Here is a 14,878-nt window from a genome sequence, read left to right as displayed (position 1 = left end):
TGGGGGTGAAGCCCTGGAACAGCACGTGAGACCTCTGGCAGGACTCTCCGCGGCGACGGGTGGCACTGACAGGCAGGCTGGGGACCTCGCCACGTCCTCAGAAATGCCTCGGGCCTGTTCTGGGCAGGCCTGCTCCAGTGTGTGCTCGGCAAGACCCCAGCCCCATGCACGGGACACACATGAGCCTGGGCTACGCGGACGTCAGTGACAGGACAGTCCCTCTGTGTCCAGCCCCCTGGCCGCTGCCCCCAGCCCAGAGCAGCCTGGACCTCCTCTTCACAGAGAGCCTTGCCCAGCTGAGGGCCGGGGAGACCCACAGGAGCCGGGCCGCCTCTCACATGGTGTGAGCCGGAAGGTCCTGCTGGCCCAGAGGTCCGGCCTTCGTGGGGTTTCTTGGGCTCTGGTGGGGTCCACTTCCACCTTCTTGGGTGTCAGCCTGGTGTGGCAGCCATGCTGTGGCCCCCAGGGCCCTTGGAAGTGCCCTTCTATCTGACCTGTGGACCCTGTGGGGCCTCTTTACCAGAGTTGGTGCAGGAGGACCAGAAGGAGAAGGCCCCTCTCCTGGGCCTTCTGCCCTGAGCTCCAGACAAGCAGCCTCCACTGTGGCCTCTGAGCAAGGCCTGCCTCGGACGACCCCGGGGGAGGCCGAGGTCTGCTTTTGCTCTGGGATGCGCGTGACTGACAGCCCCTGTCTTCCTCGAGAGACAACCTGAATGGGTTCTTGGGACGCCTGCGGCTGGACCAGGAGGGAGGGACCCTCTGCAGGCCTCTGTGAACAGCCTTGGAGGGTCCCTGTGTCCAGTCGTGTAGGCCCTCCAGGGAGGGCTGGATAAGGAGCCTCAGCAGGAGCCACAGGCTGCCTCTTCTGAGACCTGGCTTGAGAGGCCATGGCCTCTGTCCTGGAGGCGCTGGCCGGGCTCATGTGGGGGGCCATGGCCACCTCCCTAGGGCTGAGGCCCTGCATGAGCACAGAGCAGGTCCTCCCCAGGTGAGTCCTAGCTGCAGCCCCTGGGACCCAGCCAGGAGCGGCAGCTGCCTCACCCCAGATTGGTGGGCCCGGGGTGCCTTTGACCTGCTCTGCTGACCACTTCTGGCAGCAACAGAACTCACACGGCTGGTCCTCTGGGCTTCTCAGAAATAGCATCATGAAAAAGAAATGAAGGACATTGTTCCCAACCACAGGGGAGCCAAGCATGACTGAGATCAGGGTGCCCACCCAGCCTGGGTCCCAGCCTGCCTGCTGGGCAGCCTGGGAGTGTCTGACCATTAGCAATTGGACAGGTGAGGGCCAGCAGTTAGTGGGGTGCTGGGCCCTGTGGCCAGGCCTGGAGACACCACTGTATGGCCCAGACTAAAATGTCATGTTGGTGGATTCCCTGATGCTCCAGTGGTGTCACAGGACAAGTGAGGACTCAGGGGCCAAGTCCAAGAGGGTCAGCCACTTCTCCTCTGTGCCACAGGCATTGGATCTTCAGCTTTGGGTTTGAGATGTTCACAACGAGTGGAGGTTGTGTTCACAGTGGACCCTGAGGTCTGCCCACGGAGAAGGCCCACCTGGGGGCAGGTGCTTAGAGGTCTGCTGGACACCTGCCCTCAGTGCTCCCCCACCTGGCTCAGCAGTGAGGGTTCAGCACCTCGGACAGCGCCCCACAGCAGCGGGTCTGAGGAGGTCTGAGGCCTGGGTGCACATGCAGTGTGCCTGGCAGTGGGCGCAGGGTCCTCCTACCTACCTGGCAGGTGAGTCTGTCTACACCTGGCTGAGCTGTCTACACCATGGGCTGTGGGCTCTGCCTATGACTCTGTTTCCCCTGTCCAGGAGGGACCCAAGAGAAGGCCTTTGGGCTCCAGTGCACCCCTTTTCAGACCTTTTGTCATGCAAGTCACTGTGGATGCAAATTTGTGCCTTAGAAAAGGCCAGGGAAGGGTGGGTAGAGGCAGATGAACCCACTCTGCCCAGAGATGAGGAGGGGCTAGGTGGGGAGGCTTTGCCCACCTGATGTCCAGACCTTGCCCTGTGGGACCTGGACTGACCCATGTTGCAAGCAAGGTTGCAGCTGCAGCATGGGGTGCAGCTTGGGGCTCAGGCTCAGTGGCCTGTGGGGTAGCTCTGCCTCTTAGCTGTCTTCCCAGGAAAGGCAGAACCTGTGCAGTCCAGGTGGCCTGGACAGGTGTGGCTGGGGAGATGTGAGCTGTTGTAGGCCCTCCAGTGTGGGCTCAGGCCAGCAGACAGGGCAGCTGGGCCACATGATGGAGCAGTTGGAGAGCTTGGGGGACCCACAGCCTGCTGCCATGGAACCTGCTGTCAGGGGCAGGCCTGGGGCTGGCCCTCCACTGGCTGCAGGGCCAGGGCACTGAGACTCAGAGGGTGTGCTGGCCGGAGTGAGGGGGAGGCGTGGAGCCCGTGAACACCAGCTCTGCCTTGGCTCCGGGAGTGGGTCCCCAGTCGCCGCTGTGTGAGCAGCACCCGGGCCGAGGGGTGGCCTGTGCCTGCCAGGAGCTTCTCAGGTGGTTTGTGCCTGGCTCTCCCACCAGTGGCACTCAGCTCTGTCCCTGGTAGTGGGGAGGAGAGTCTGCTCCAAGCCCGGGACTCCCTACCAGCTGGGAGGACTGAGGGGCCCTGCCCTGGGCAGCACTTCCCAGCAGGCCCCAGAGCCACGTGCAAGGCAAGGTCCAGATGAGCTTGTGAAGGGAGCAGAGGCTGGGGGTGCTGAGACTTCAGCGTGTCTGGAGTGGGTAGACAGCCTGGGGGTATTGGTCCATCATCTGCAGTGGGCGAGGGGCCTGGCCCTGGCCTCCCAGGGACTGGCTTCCCGGGGCACAGACACCGCTGAGCTGGTCTTACAAAGGGCCTGGTGGTTCCCATCTCCCATAGTCAGGCAGGAGTTGGGGTAGAGGCTTGTCCCCTGCAGGGCATCCAACCTGCAGGAAGATCCTGACCACCAGGGGCCTCTAAGGTCAGGTGTCAGGAGGAGGCTGAGGTTTGACGCATGTGGAAGAGACCCAGGGGCCAGCCAGGCTCACATCCACGTGGTCCTGGCAGGCGCTGTCCCGGCCCACTGTCCCTTTACCTGGCTGCTGTGGGCCGCTGGGCTGCAGGGCCACCAGAACTGTCCAGGTGGCCAAGAAGGGCCCCCAGTCTCCAGGGCCACAGGAGGAGAGCACCTGGCTTGTCCAGGGAGGGGACACCCCCAAGACTCCTTCACAAGGAGGCGACAGCTCAGGGTGAATGTCCCTGTGAAGGGGTCCTCCAAGCAGGAAGAGTACCAGGGCCACCTGGGTGTGCGGGGCTGCCCACACAGCACCGAGGGTGGCAGGGACCAGGCAGGCAAGGGGACACCGGGGTAGAGGGACCCTCGGGAGGCTGGGCAGGCTGAGCCCCACGGAGTGGAGGAAGCTCACGAGGGGCAGGCCCACTCTGAGATTGGTCAGGGGTCCTGAGAGGACCACTCCACTGTGTGAGGCCCAGGACGAAGCTGCCCACTAGCCCTCAGGTTCTGGCTGTTTGGGCCATGGTCCATGCTTGTCGCTGTGGTTGCTGGACTGTTAGGGACACAGAGGTCTGAGGCAGAGACAGCAGGCTGGCTCCTGGGCTGATGACACACACCTGACCCTGGTGGCTTATGAAGAGCAGTTCCCTGTCTCCCAGTTCCGGAGGCTACAAGTCCAAATCCACGCACCAGCAGGTTGGTGTGGGTGAGGGCTGCTGTGTCCTCTCCTGGTGGGGGGCCGCAGAGCCTGGGCCTCTAGGTTCCTCCAAAGTTTGGAGGCCTGACTCTGGGCAGCCCGCAGAGAGGCCCACTGTCCGGGTCTTCCTGCTGGCCATGTCCCTGAGGGACCACCAAGCGTCGGGCTGGGCTCAGCTCAGTGCTGGGTGCTTGCCCAGCACTTGTGAGGCCCTGGGTCGGGTCCTCAGCACCTTGCTCAAACCCTGCCCCTAGAAGGTGACCCCCTCTCAGCCTCGGGGGTCTCTGGCTGGTTCTGTGGGACCTGTGTGAGAGCCGGGGGGCTTGCTCCTGTCCCCCTCTGTGGGGGAGGGGTTTTCTGGACACTGGGGAGGCCAGAATGTCCCCAGAGCTCTGGGGCCACGGCTCTGCTTTGGGCAGGAAGAGACGTGGACAGTCATCTTAGGAGCACTCCAGGGACTGGTGGTCTCGGCCCCAGCAGCCCTGGCTGCCCCAGCTCTGGGGGAGGCCTGGGTGATACTGGGCCACAGACCAGCGGAAAGCCAAGTCACTTCAGCTATCTGGGTCCCAGTGGGCGGGTGGTGGGGCTGCTCAGACCTGGGTCACACAGTGGCCACTGAGATGACCATCTCGGGTGGCCTGCGTGTGCGTGTGTGCACCTGTACTTTGGCCCTGGCTTGGCCTTGTCCCTATCCGGGGTGGGGGCGGAATGCAGAGTGTCATGGCCTGTGCGGCCCTCAGACCCCTGGGCACCGGGGCCAGCGCACCCCGAGCTGCCTCCTGACCCCGCGCCCCACGGGCCCCTCCTGCCGCCGCTGTGTGTCGTTTCTCCTTTCCGCCCGTCCTTCCTGGGCCTTGCACCCAGGGGTGCTCTCCCACTGAGCCCCTTCTCCAGCCTGTTCTATTTTTATTTTGAATCAGGGCCTGGCTAAGTTTCCCAGGCTGGCCCTGAACTTTCAATCCTCCTGCCGTGGCCTCCCTAATAGCTAGGGGACAGGCGGCACCACCTTGCCCCGTCGTAGGAGAATTTGTACGAGGTGGACCCATGAAGACCTGGGTACTGCTTTTTAGGTGAGGCTGGGACGCACAGGCTGTCGGATCGAGGTCCCCTGCAGTGTTGGACAGGGCGGTGGAGGGGTGGGAAGGGCAGTGGCCCGGGCCCAATCACTCCTTGCTGCCACATGTTGGCTCCAAGGCGTCTGAGAATCCCACACTTGAACCAGCGTCCCCCAGGGCCATGGAGGATATCTGCTGAGATAAGAGGGGGACATATTTTGTTCAGTGGTGGCTTCTAGACACTTTCCGGATCTGCCCGGCTTGGGCCGGTTGTGTTTGCATCTGCTTCCTGGAATGGGCTTGCTGCCGGAAGGACCCCGGGAACCACCCCGGCTGCCCCGTCCTTCCACAGCGGCCCAGTGAGCGGAAGAAAAGCAGGTTGAGGCGACTCTTCAAAGGGGACTTTATTCACTCCTCGGAGCAGCGGGGGCCTGGCTGGCGCCCCGCGCCCCCGCAGAGCTGCTGCTCCTCTGAGCCGAGGCCACCTGATACCAAGGACACATCGAAACATCCACTTCCTTCCCTTTTTTTTCTTTTCTTTTTTTTTTTTTTCGGTACAAAATGATACAAACAACGATACAAAATAGTTGTGCTGTTGACGATTACAAAAAAAGCCGGAACACTGTCTGACGGCGCGATGCTCAGATTGCAGAGAGAAGACGTCATACTCCGGTACCTTTCCAAGACAACCACGGTCATGCGGGCTGCTACGCAGTCTGTCCATTCTCAGAAAGAAACATGCAAAAAAAAAAAAACAAAAAAACCAGAATGGAAAAGGAGAGAAAGGAAAAGCAAAGGCGTCCAAGTGCACACGGGGGGCCCGGCCTGCTGCGGGCAGCGGCCAGCCAGCCTGGAGCCGCCGCCGGAGCCCCCTGTGCACGGGAGATTCCGTTCCGATTTTTGGTGTTACTCCTTTTTAGCTTGATGGAAATGGAAATTCCCTTCCCCCTGGCGTTTGACCTTGGAGAAGACACAGTGGTCACCTCAATGGACCGTGTACTCTCGCTAGGGAAACCGAGGCACCTCTGAGGGCCCGACAGTCAGACGTTACTCTGACACTTTGGTGGCGGGAAGCCTAGCATTTTGGATGTGCTGAAAGACAAGAAAGAAAAAAACCTGCTGGCCAGGAGATGGGGTGCCCAGGCTGACCAAGGCCAGGGTGTTGCTGACACCACCTTGCAGCACAGCTTTATTCTGCTCTAGAAGAAAAATGCCCTAAAGAAACTAAAGCATGCCCCGCACCCTGCCAGCCAGCCGGGCCCTGCGGCTGGGCCGACCAGACAGGTCAAATCTACACGCTACAGAAGAGAGACGTGACACTGATTGTACACTGGCTAATGCTAACTCAGGGCCTCAGGGCAGAGCTCTGAGTGGATCTGATGTGGGAACCCCATCTTCTCTGGCCCCAGGGGCTGATCGGGTGTGGGGTGGAAGGGAAAGCTATCAGCTGTCACAGGGAGCCCCCACGGACACCACCCCAGCTGGTGTGCGGCCTCAGCCTGCCCAGTGCAGGGGGCCTGGTGGTGAGGAGAGGAGGGGAGAGACAAGTGGGGCCAGGAGATGCACCTAGCAGGCCGCGGGATTCCCCTCTCCTGGCCAGAGGACCACGTTAGCTTGGGGATTCAGTCCCCTGCTGCCCATCGCGTGCACACTGCAAACGGGCCACTCTTCCTCCTCCGGCTCAGGACTGCCATCCAAGGACCAACTGTCCAAAATACTAAGCACAACATTCCAGCTCCCACCCCCAGCCCCACCAGGCCTCCAGCCATGGCCACGCCCCCAGACACCGGGGCCCCCTCATTGGCTGCCAGCCCAGAGCGATTTGCATAGCACGGCTGGAGATGGGGACCCTCCCTTCCCAGGCCCATCTCCTGGACTGGCTACCTGCAGCCCCCGCTGTCCTCCCCCCAGGCGGTCACGGTCACGGTCACAGAGAGGTCAGGACAGACAGAGCTGAGCCTGACCCAGCTCAGCTCTGAGGAGAACAGAGGTGGGGACAAGTTTGGTTTGGGGAAGAACCCTGACGTCCAATGGGATACACCCACAAGTTTGGCACGTATAGAGTCCACTCAGGCGCATCTTTGAGGCCAAAGCTATTTAGAAAAGAGGACAACTTAGCAAGGGGAGAGACAGAGGCCGGGGAAGCCAGGGATCAGAGCCCTTCTGGTGGGGGCACGCTGCCCCTGGCGCCCCACCTCCCAGCCCTCGAGGCTCTCCGACCCAGCAGCAGTGTGGGCCCCCTGTCCTTCCTCAATCCTGGCACCTCCTGCTCCCCAGAGGGTGCGCCGGTACCAGTCCCCCAGGCCACTGGTTCCCTCACCCTCACAATGTCACTGTCTGAGGTCAGCCAGAAATGACCAGGCAGAGGACGCCCTCCCAGTGCCTGCCTCCTGCTGACCCGAGGTGCCCCTGAACCCAGACTTGGAGGTGCCCCAGGCCTGCTGTCTCGCCCAGTGAGGAAGGCAGATGCCTTCTCCTGGGAGTCCCTGGGCACAGCCTGATGGGTGTCCTGCGGGACTGATGGCCACCCCAACCCCAGGCCTGAGTCAAGCCACGCGTGGAAAGAGCAGGCGCCAGCTCTGGAGGGACCGTGGCCGAGCAGCTGGGACCTGGGACAGGGAAAGACGGTTCAGTCTCTGGCACGGGTAGCCTAGAGGATCTGTGGATGGACAGCTCAGGACGACCAGGCCTCTTGCTGGCCACCTGCAGCAGTTCACAGACACCAGACAGGAGCTCAGGTCCGATGGCCCCAGGGAGGGAGCGGCCAGGGTGTGCCAAAGTCAGTGCTGGTACCAAGCCTGTGGTTGCTGAGAGGCAGGCGGCTCTGGCTTGGGCTAGGTGAGGCTCTGCCCTCTGCCCAGGCCCGGGCTGGACAGTGTCAAGGAAGCTCAGGGCTGGGCTGAAGCGTTTTCACCAGGCCTTCTGTGGGGTCCTGGGAGTCCACTCCCGAGTGTCTGCAGATCGGGCCGGGTTTGCAGGATGCTGTGGCTTCTTGGACCAGAGGTGAAGGGCACCTCCGTGGCACTGGGGGTGCCAGCTGGCTCAGAGAGAGGCCTTTGGGGGGACCGGGACAATGGGGTGGCCAAGGCAGAGGTGGGAGCACCCGGGGCAGGCCCTGGGGACCTGCTGCCCAGCTGTTCACAGCATCTGACTGTGGTGGGGACAGCCACCCACTTGGGTGAAACCACGTCCCCCGGCCTGGGCGTGTGGTCAGGGGGTGGCTGACCCTGGGCCTCTGCTGCTGGGAAGCCCTTGCCATGGACACGAAGGCTGTGAGGACCTGGGCCCAAGCCACTTTCCCAAGAGTCACACACGCACGCACAGAACCCAACAGAACCCAACAGAACCAAAACCCAAACGAACAACAACAGCAAAAAAAGAAAAGAAAGAAAGAAAAAAAAACAACAAAGAAAGAAGAAGGACTCTGTCCGTGCCTTCCTGGGGGCCTTCCGCCGCTGGCGGGGCCGGGCGGGGCCGGGCGGGGCCAGGCGGGGCTGTCTGCTTGCTTTCAGTCACTCCTGAGTTGGGGATCCGACGCGTGTACCAAAGGCACTTTCGTTTTTGAAACAGTGCTTCTGTTCTGGGGATTCAAGTCAGGACGGTGCCTCTGGCTCTCCCTGGTGGTAGGTGGCGACTGAGAGGGCAGCAGGCCTGGCCAGGACAGGGACAGGTCATGCTGGACAGCTCCACCTGGGGAGGGCGGGGCGGGACCTCCACAGCAGAGCTGCTGTCCCTGCAGGGAGCCGGCGGCTGCCTGGGCTCAGTCCTCTCCAGTCCGCCTGCTCTAGTCCTCCTCGCCGCCCCCGTACATGTCGGCCAGCTTCTTGAAGCGGGGCCCCCAGTCGTTCAGGTAGTCGTAGTCTTGGTCCCCCGAGCTGGACGAGCCCAGGGAGCTGACGGAGCCCGCGGTGGAGCCGCTGCCCTCGTAGTCGAAGACCAGCAGGGAGTCGTAGGGCGGTGCGGTGGGGTCATTGTCAGCGGCGCGCAGTCCCTGGGGGCCAGAGACCGGGGATTAGGGTGCAGGTCAGAGCGAGGGCCTGTGAGGCTCTGGGCCTTGCACACAGGAGGAGCCCAGTGAGCACCTGGGTCCACCTGAGAGCACCAAGGGGGCGGATCTGGGGAAGCCTGCTGGGTGCAGGTGACAGCTGGGTGGCGGACTCAGGTGCCAGCCGTGCCCACGAGAGAGACTGAGGTGGGCTCCGGTGGCCCCTGTGCTCAGCCCCGTCACTACCCTGGGCCCTGCCGGGGCTGCTCCTCTCCAGGGCCTCCAGGGGGAGGACCCGGGCAGCGGTCCAGGCTGGCGGTGTTAAAGTGGGTGCAGTGAGTGGAACGGGGCTGTGTGGCGGTGTCCCTGGAACCAGCCTTCTCCTTCGGCGCTTGCCCACCACCTCCATGGCCAGGCCTGCTGCACAGCCAGCCAGGAGGCCCCGGAGCAGCAACTCTGGGGTGCACCTGCGCCCAGCTCCCCCGCCCGCCCGCCCGCGGGATGTGTTCTGTGCCAGCGGAGGTCTCTGTGGGAGGCAACCCAGGCTCTGGCTGGCCAGGCAGCTGACTGGCTCCTCCCCCTCCCGGGCTCCCTGGGATCAGCCCCCAGGTGAGCCACTTGGCTTCAAGTCCTGCCTCTGAGCCTGTTTGAGGGGAACCCACGGAGACAGGAACTAACTCCGTCTAGAGGTGGACTCCAGCGGCTAAGGAGGCACATCCCAGCTCCCCGCCTGCAGTTCAGGTGACATCAGAGTTTGCGCATGACTAGGCAGTTCCCCCATGGTGCCCCCAGGGCAGGGCCTGGGCAGAGTCCAAGGCCCAGCAGGTCCCACGTGCCAGGGCCCCGGGAAACCTTTCCTGCAAACCAGGGAGAGGTGCCTCGGTCCCGCCTCAGAGTGGCTCACGGCTGCCACCGCTGTCCCCACCACAGCAGCCAACTTCCTGTTGGTGCCTGCTGTGCACTGAGCACAGAGCCCCCACCCTCCGGCAGGGTGGGACCTTAGTCCTCTGAGAAGGATGCTGAGGCCACGCCTCTGGTGGGCCATGCCTGGCCCTGAACCCACCTTCTCCCCAAGGGCACCTGTTGGTGTGCCTTCACGAGGGTTTACTTTTAGAGGACACACCGGGCTCAGATGTCTCACTGACAGGGCACCCACCTCGTTGATGAAGTCCCCGATGTCACCTGGGTGGGGTACCACAGGCCTGGCTGGGTACTGGGGCTCAGCGCCCACCGGCCGCTCGTCCACCCGCCGCACTCCAGGGGCCTTGCTCAGCACGTGCTCCAGGGCTTCCGGCTGCTGCAGCTGGCTGAGGTCATAGTCCTGGGGACGGAGGCCAAGAGCACTCAGGAGGCCACCAGGTGGGCACCAGAGAGTCCCTGAGTGCACCTTTGTCTTGCTCCTCCACCTGCCAAGTGCACGTCAGCGGTTCTGTTCCCAACCCCAGGACCTCCCTGGCCTCCTCCTACCGTGGCTACCTTGGCGCCATTTCCCAAGTCCTGGCTGACCTCCGGGCACTGTGGGGGCTGTGGCCTCTGCCTTCTCTGGCCTGGTGCTCCACCAGAGTGACCCTGTTTCTCCTACTCTTCAACAACCAAGCACACTCTGCTCTGCCCGGTCCTCTCTGCAGGGAGGCGCTGGGCCTCCCCTTCCCACCAGGCAGCTCAGTGTGGCCACCATCCCTGGTCCTCACCAGGGGAAGCACTGGGCCTCCCCTTCCCACCAGGCAGCTCAGTGTGGCCACCATCCCTGGTCCTCACCAGGGGAGGTGCTGAGCCTCCCCTTCCCACCAGGCAGCTCAGTGTGGCCACCATCCCCTGGTCCTCACCAGGGGAGGTGCTGGGCCTCCCCTTCCCACCAGGCAGCTCAGTGTGGCCACCATCCCTGGTCCTCTCTGCAGGGAGGCGCTGGGCCTCCCCTTCCCACCAGGCCTCTCTGTGCCATCTACCATCCCTGGTCCCACAGCTGCCTCTCTGGGACTGTTGAGCAGGTGGGCATTGGTGTGTCCAGCAGGGACCCTGGTGCCCTCTTCTGTAGGGCTCAGGGCAGCACTGGGCTGGGGTTGGCGGCTGGAGGGAGGAGGAGGATGACAGGGAGGACACAGGTAGGTGCAGGTCTGCTCATGGAGGACCAGGTGGGTGCAGGCTGCCCGGCTCAGCCCAGGGCCAGAGAGGCCTGGGGGAGGCACCAGGGAGGGAGCTGAGAGTCCCCTGCTGCTGCCTGAGGCACCAGCGGAGGTGCCGGCGGCTGGCGCTCTGACCTGGTCCTCCTCGCCTCCGCCCTCCTCGTCGTACTTGAGGATGTTGTCCCGCACGTCGTCCTCGGGGTCGATGAGCAGCTGCTTGGTGTGTCGCTCCTTCTCCCGCCGCTTCATCCACACCACAAACAGCAGGACCATGGCTGTGGGGGCGCAGCGCCGTGAGCAGGGTGCAGCTGTGCGCAGGAGGCGCACACTGCATGCGGTGTGCAGAGGCACCAGCCCGTGTGCTCACCCTCCACATGCACAAGCGCCTGTGTGTCTGGTGTGTGAGGGTGTCATCTGCATGTGGAGCTCGTGAGCACCGTGTGGTCGGGCGCGTGCGTGTTCCATGCATGTCTACACGAGTGCACACGCACGTGCCCCTGTGTGGAGGCGTGTTGGGTTGTGCAGGCCATGGTGCACACTAGTGTTTGGGTGTGTCTCCCAGGTGCAGTGTGCACATGCGAGTGGGACCTCCTGTGCCCGTGAGTGTGTTCCAGCGCTAGCTCCGGGGACCCCACCCTGTGACCATCCAAACCACAACGCTCATCCCTCTGTGAAGTGGTGGAGTGTCTGCCCAGAGCCCATCAGCCCTTCCGGGCATTGCCAACCGGCTCCAGATGGCATGAAGCCTGGCACGGTGTGAATGCCCGGTGGGTAGCCGTTACACTGTGCCCCTCGGGGATGATGGTGGAGAGCGCGGCCACAGGGGCTCAGCCTGACCCTGATGGGGTTTTCCTGAACATTTCTGATCTGCAGTTAGTGGGGCCCAGGGGTGCAGAGGCGGGGATGCAGAGGGCTGGCTGCACTTCCTTCCCTTCCACCTGCAGCCCACAGGAGGCCCCGCCTCGCACACACCTTGCCCCCCAGGGGTACGGGGCGGAGCTGAGGGGCCCACCCACAGGTCCTCTGACCACCCGTCTTCTGCATAGGAAGAGTGTGAAGTTGGAAAAGGAGGTGGAAGGGAGGGTTTGTGGGCACTGAGGGTCTGGGCGGGAGTCGGTGAGGGAGAGGGGTTTCTCCCGATGGGAAGGGGACGGGGAGGGTGCCAACCTGGCAGGGGGTCACTCTGACCCAGCCCACCCAGCACCGAGGGGTAACTGGGGGAGCAGGCTGGGGGCTCTCCCACCACCCAAAGGAACTGGTGCTGCTCGGTGCTTCAGGACAAACCCACACTGTGGACATCTCTCTCCCCACCCACATTGGCCTCCCCTCTGCCCTCTGGGGTCTGTGCCAGGCCCCGCGCCCCTCACTACTCCTGTGCGTCTCCAGACCCTTGGGAAGAGCCTGCCGCGCCTGTCCCCTGCGCTCGGTATCTGTGTCCGGGGTCTGCTGGGTGTGGGCTCTGGCAGGGCTGCACTGCCCAGGTCCTCAGGCACACGTGGTCACTCCTCCGCCCCCTGCAGCTCCTGTCACCTGACTTTTCCACAGATGGGAGACTGAGACCCAGAAGTGATGGGCAATGGCCACACTGTCCAGGGGACAGTGAGGCGGGTGCAGGGACCCCTGGACCTGCGGAAGGCAAGTTGAGTCCTTGGTGTGGCTGCTGAGCCCGTGACAGTCGGGCTCTGAAGCTGTGTGTCGGCTCTGAGGGAAGGACAGTGTTTCCTGAGGTGGCAGAGGGCGGAGTGGTGGCCAGGGGTCCACGACAGGCCCACATTGTGGTGACAGGAAACTAGAGAGCGAGGGTGGACCCCACTGTGTGAGTGGCTGATCCTGAGGAGCTCAGAGGCAGCTCCTCTGCAGCCAGGGCCTCGGGTGTGTCCACCCAGGGGCCAGATGGAGGGCTGTGGGAAGAGGAGGCAGAGCCCTAGGTGCCCTGCCCTGAGCTGGCAGACGCTGGCCCAGGGCAGCAGCCTGGAGAAGCAGCCAGGCAGCCTCCCTGAGGCCGGGCTCCTGGGTGAGTTGGGCCTCACTCTCCACTGTCCACATGGGTGCTCTGGGCAGTGGGGCCACTCCTTGGCCAGCTCTTCAGAGGAACAGGTGCCCCCCACCCAGCTGTGCCCCTCTGTGGGCAGCTCCCACAGGACCAAGTGCATCACCCTGACAAGGGCAGTCAACCTAAGCCCTGCAACAAAACCCGAGTCCAGGGCGGTCAACAGATGGGAAAAATGGCGGAGGCCTCAGAGCTGGGACATCCTTGGATGTGACTCTCTTTGGTGCCTGGGGGCAGGAGGCCAGGGTGGGACCTGATGCCTGGCTCCTGGACGTTCCAGCATGTGGAGACCTCTGACCGGGATGTGACATGGACAGGGGGCAAGACCCCTGCTCAGTCCTCCCTGCCCTCTCCCACGGTCCCTGGGCTGTGGTGGACCAGGGTGGGAGCAGGGGCCACCTGGGGCCTTCCTACATACCCTCCCCTTCCTCACAATCTCAGTCCTGTGTGGGGCCATCTGGGCAGCAGGAGACGCAGGACTCCTGACCACGTGACCTGGGAGCAGCCAGCACCCACTCTGTTCCCTGGTTGATGATTGGTTCCAGTGTGGCCTTGTGACCTGAGCCCATCCAATCAGAGCCCTGAGACTCTGGATGGACCATCGACAACTCCCAGCATTCATGGGAGCTGCCCACGGGCACCGGGGCTGCAGTGGGAGAAACAGAAGGTGGCAGCCACGTTCAGGATGTAGTGGCCGAAGTGTGATCGGAAGGAAGAAGGCGGCCGGAGGGGACGTGGACGTGGCAGATCCGAGGCCGTCCCCTGAGCAGCCCTTGACGCAGGAGGTGGGCGGGTCGGCCTGACCAACTGAGAGACCCTCGTGACGAAGCAGTGACTTAGGTAAGGAAGCGGGAGCCGTGAGGGGTCAGCCACAGAGGGCTGAGGGACGTGGGCGACCATGGGCACCTCTGTCAGTAGCCCACAGGGGACGGAGCACCCAGGTGAGCAGGAAGACTGTGCTCCACATGTACTCAGCCATGACCACCTGGGGACAGGGCCTTGCGCTCCGGAGAGCCGCTCTGGAGTGCCTGACCTCCAGGCACCCGATCTTGTAAGATTGTCACTAGAGTCCCGCTTTTTTAGCTGTACCTTGTGTGAGCCCATTCTCTGGGTGTGGGTAGGTGAGGGTGTTCCTCATAGTGGGGAGCAGTCTCAGGTGCAGGGGCTCTGGGAGGCAGAGTGGGTGCTGGAGAGCAGCTAGGTCCCCTGAGTTGCTGGATCAAGCCCGACCTGCACTGGCCCTGACAGGAACAGGAGGTCCCAATTCCCCCCAGTCCCAGCTCAGGTGGGAGGAGGCGGAGTGAGGGGTGCGGCCCTGGACTCGCCTCCGCCCCCGAGGCCCCTGGTGGGCGGCTGCACTCACTCAGCAGGAGGATGATGCAGATGAGGATAGCCACGATGGCGCCTGTGCCCAGCCCGGCTGCTGCCACGGCGCCCACAGTGGTGCAGTCACCGTTCTCGTCACACGGGCACACCTTGACCTTGATGACGGAGGTGTTGGACAGGGGGGGGTTCCCGGAGTCGGTGACGGTGATAGGGACATCGTACATCCCCGCCTCCAGGTACAGGATGCGCAGGCTCAGCTGGGCGTAGTCACCTGGCACAGAGCAATGGGAGACGTCCAGCTCATGGCCAGGCCCCTGTCCAGCAGCCCTTCTGAGGGGACACCCAGGCTGTGGTGTGGAACCTCAGATATCCATTCGGTCAGCAAGGACATGTGCACGTGCACACACACACACACACACACACACACACACTATGCCACACACACACACACACACACACACACTACGCCCCCCCACACATGTGCACACACACACACACACACACTACGCCACACACACGTGTGCACACACACATGCATGCACACACACACACACACTACGCCACACACACACACGCCCGCACACACACACACACACACACACACACACACACACACTACGCCACACCATTACATTAAAGGCTTTGGCAATGCAAG

At 63.2% G+C, this 14,878-nt stretch overlaps 1 protein-coding gene across 4 annotated transcripts in view; it reads right to left on the bottom strand.

Moving 5' to 3' along the window:
* Positions 1 to 5,125: 5,125 nt before the first annotated feature.
* The window catches only part of Cdh4 (cadherin 4), a 388,330-nt gene continuing 378,577 nt past the window's right edge, over positions 5,126 to 14,878 (bottom strand). For all 4 annotated transcript variants that reach the window (XM_078052088.1, XM_078052089.1, XM_078052087.1 and 1 more), the window contains 4 exons: positions 14,261 to 14,494; positions 10,983 to 11,122; positions 9,881 to 10,045; positions 5,126 to 8,730 (listed from right to left, as the gene is read on the bottom strand). In XM_078052088.1, coding sequence (XP_077908214.1) covers positions 8,524 to 8,730; positions 9,881 to 10,045; positions 10,983 to 11,122; positions 14,261 to 14,494 — 746 coding nt within the window. In that variant the 3' untranslated portion in view covers positions 5,126 to 8,523. The remainder of the gene's footprint in view (positions 8,731 to 9,880; positions 10,046 to 10,982; positions 11,123 to 14,260; positions 14,495 to 14,878) is intronic.

The sequence above is a fragment of the Ictidomys tridecemlineatus genome, chromosome 5, assembly GCF_052094955.1.
Source record: "Ictidomys tridecemlineatus isolate mIctTri1 chromosome 5, mIctTri1.hap1, whole genome shotgun sequence".
Taxonomy (NCBI): domain Eukaryota; kingdom Metazoa; phylum Chordata; class Mammalia; order Rodentia; family Sciuridae; genus Ictidomys; species Ictidomys tridecemlineatus.
The sequence above is the reverse complement of the archived record's forward strand: the minus strand, read 5'-3'. Positions and strand labels throughout refer to the sequence as shown.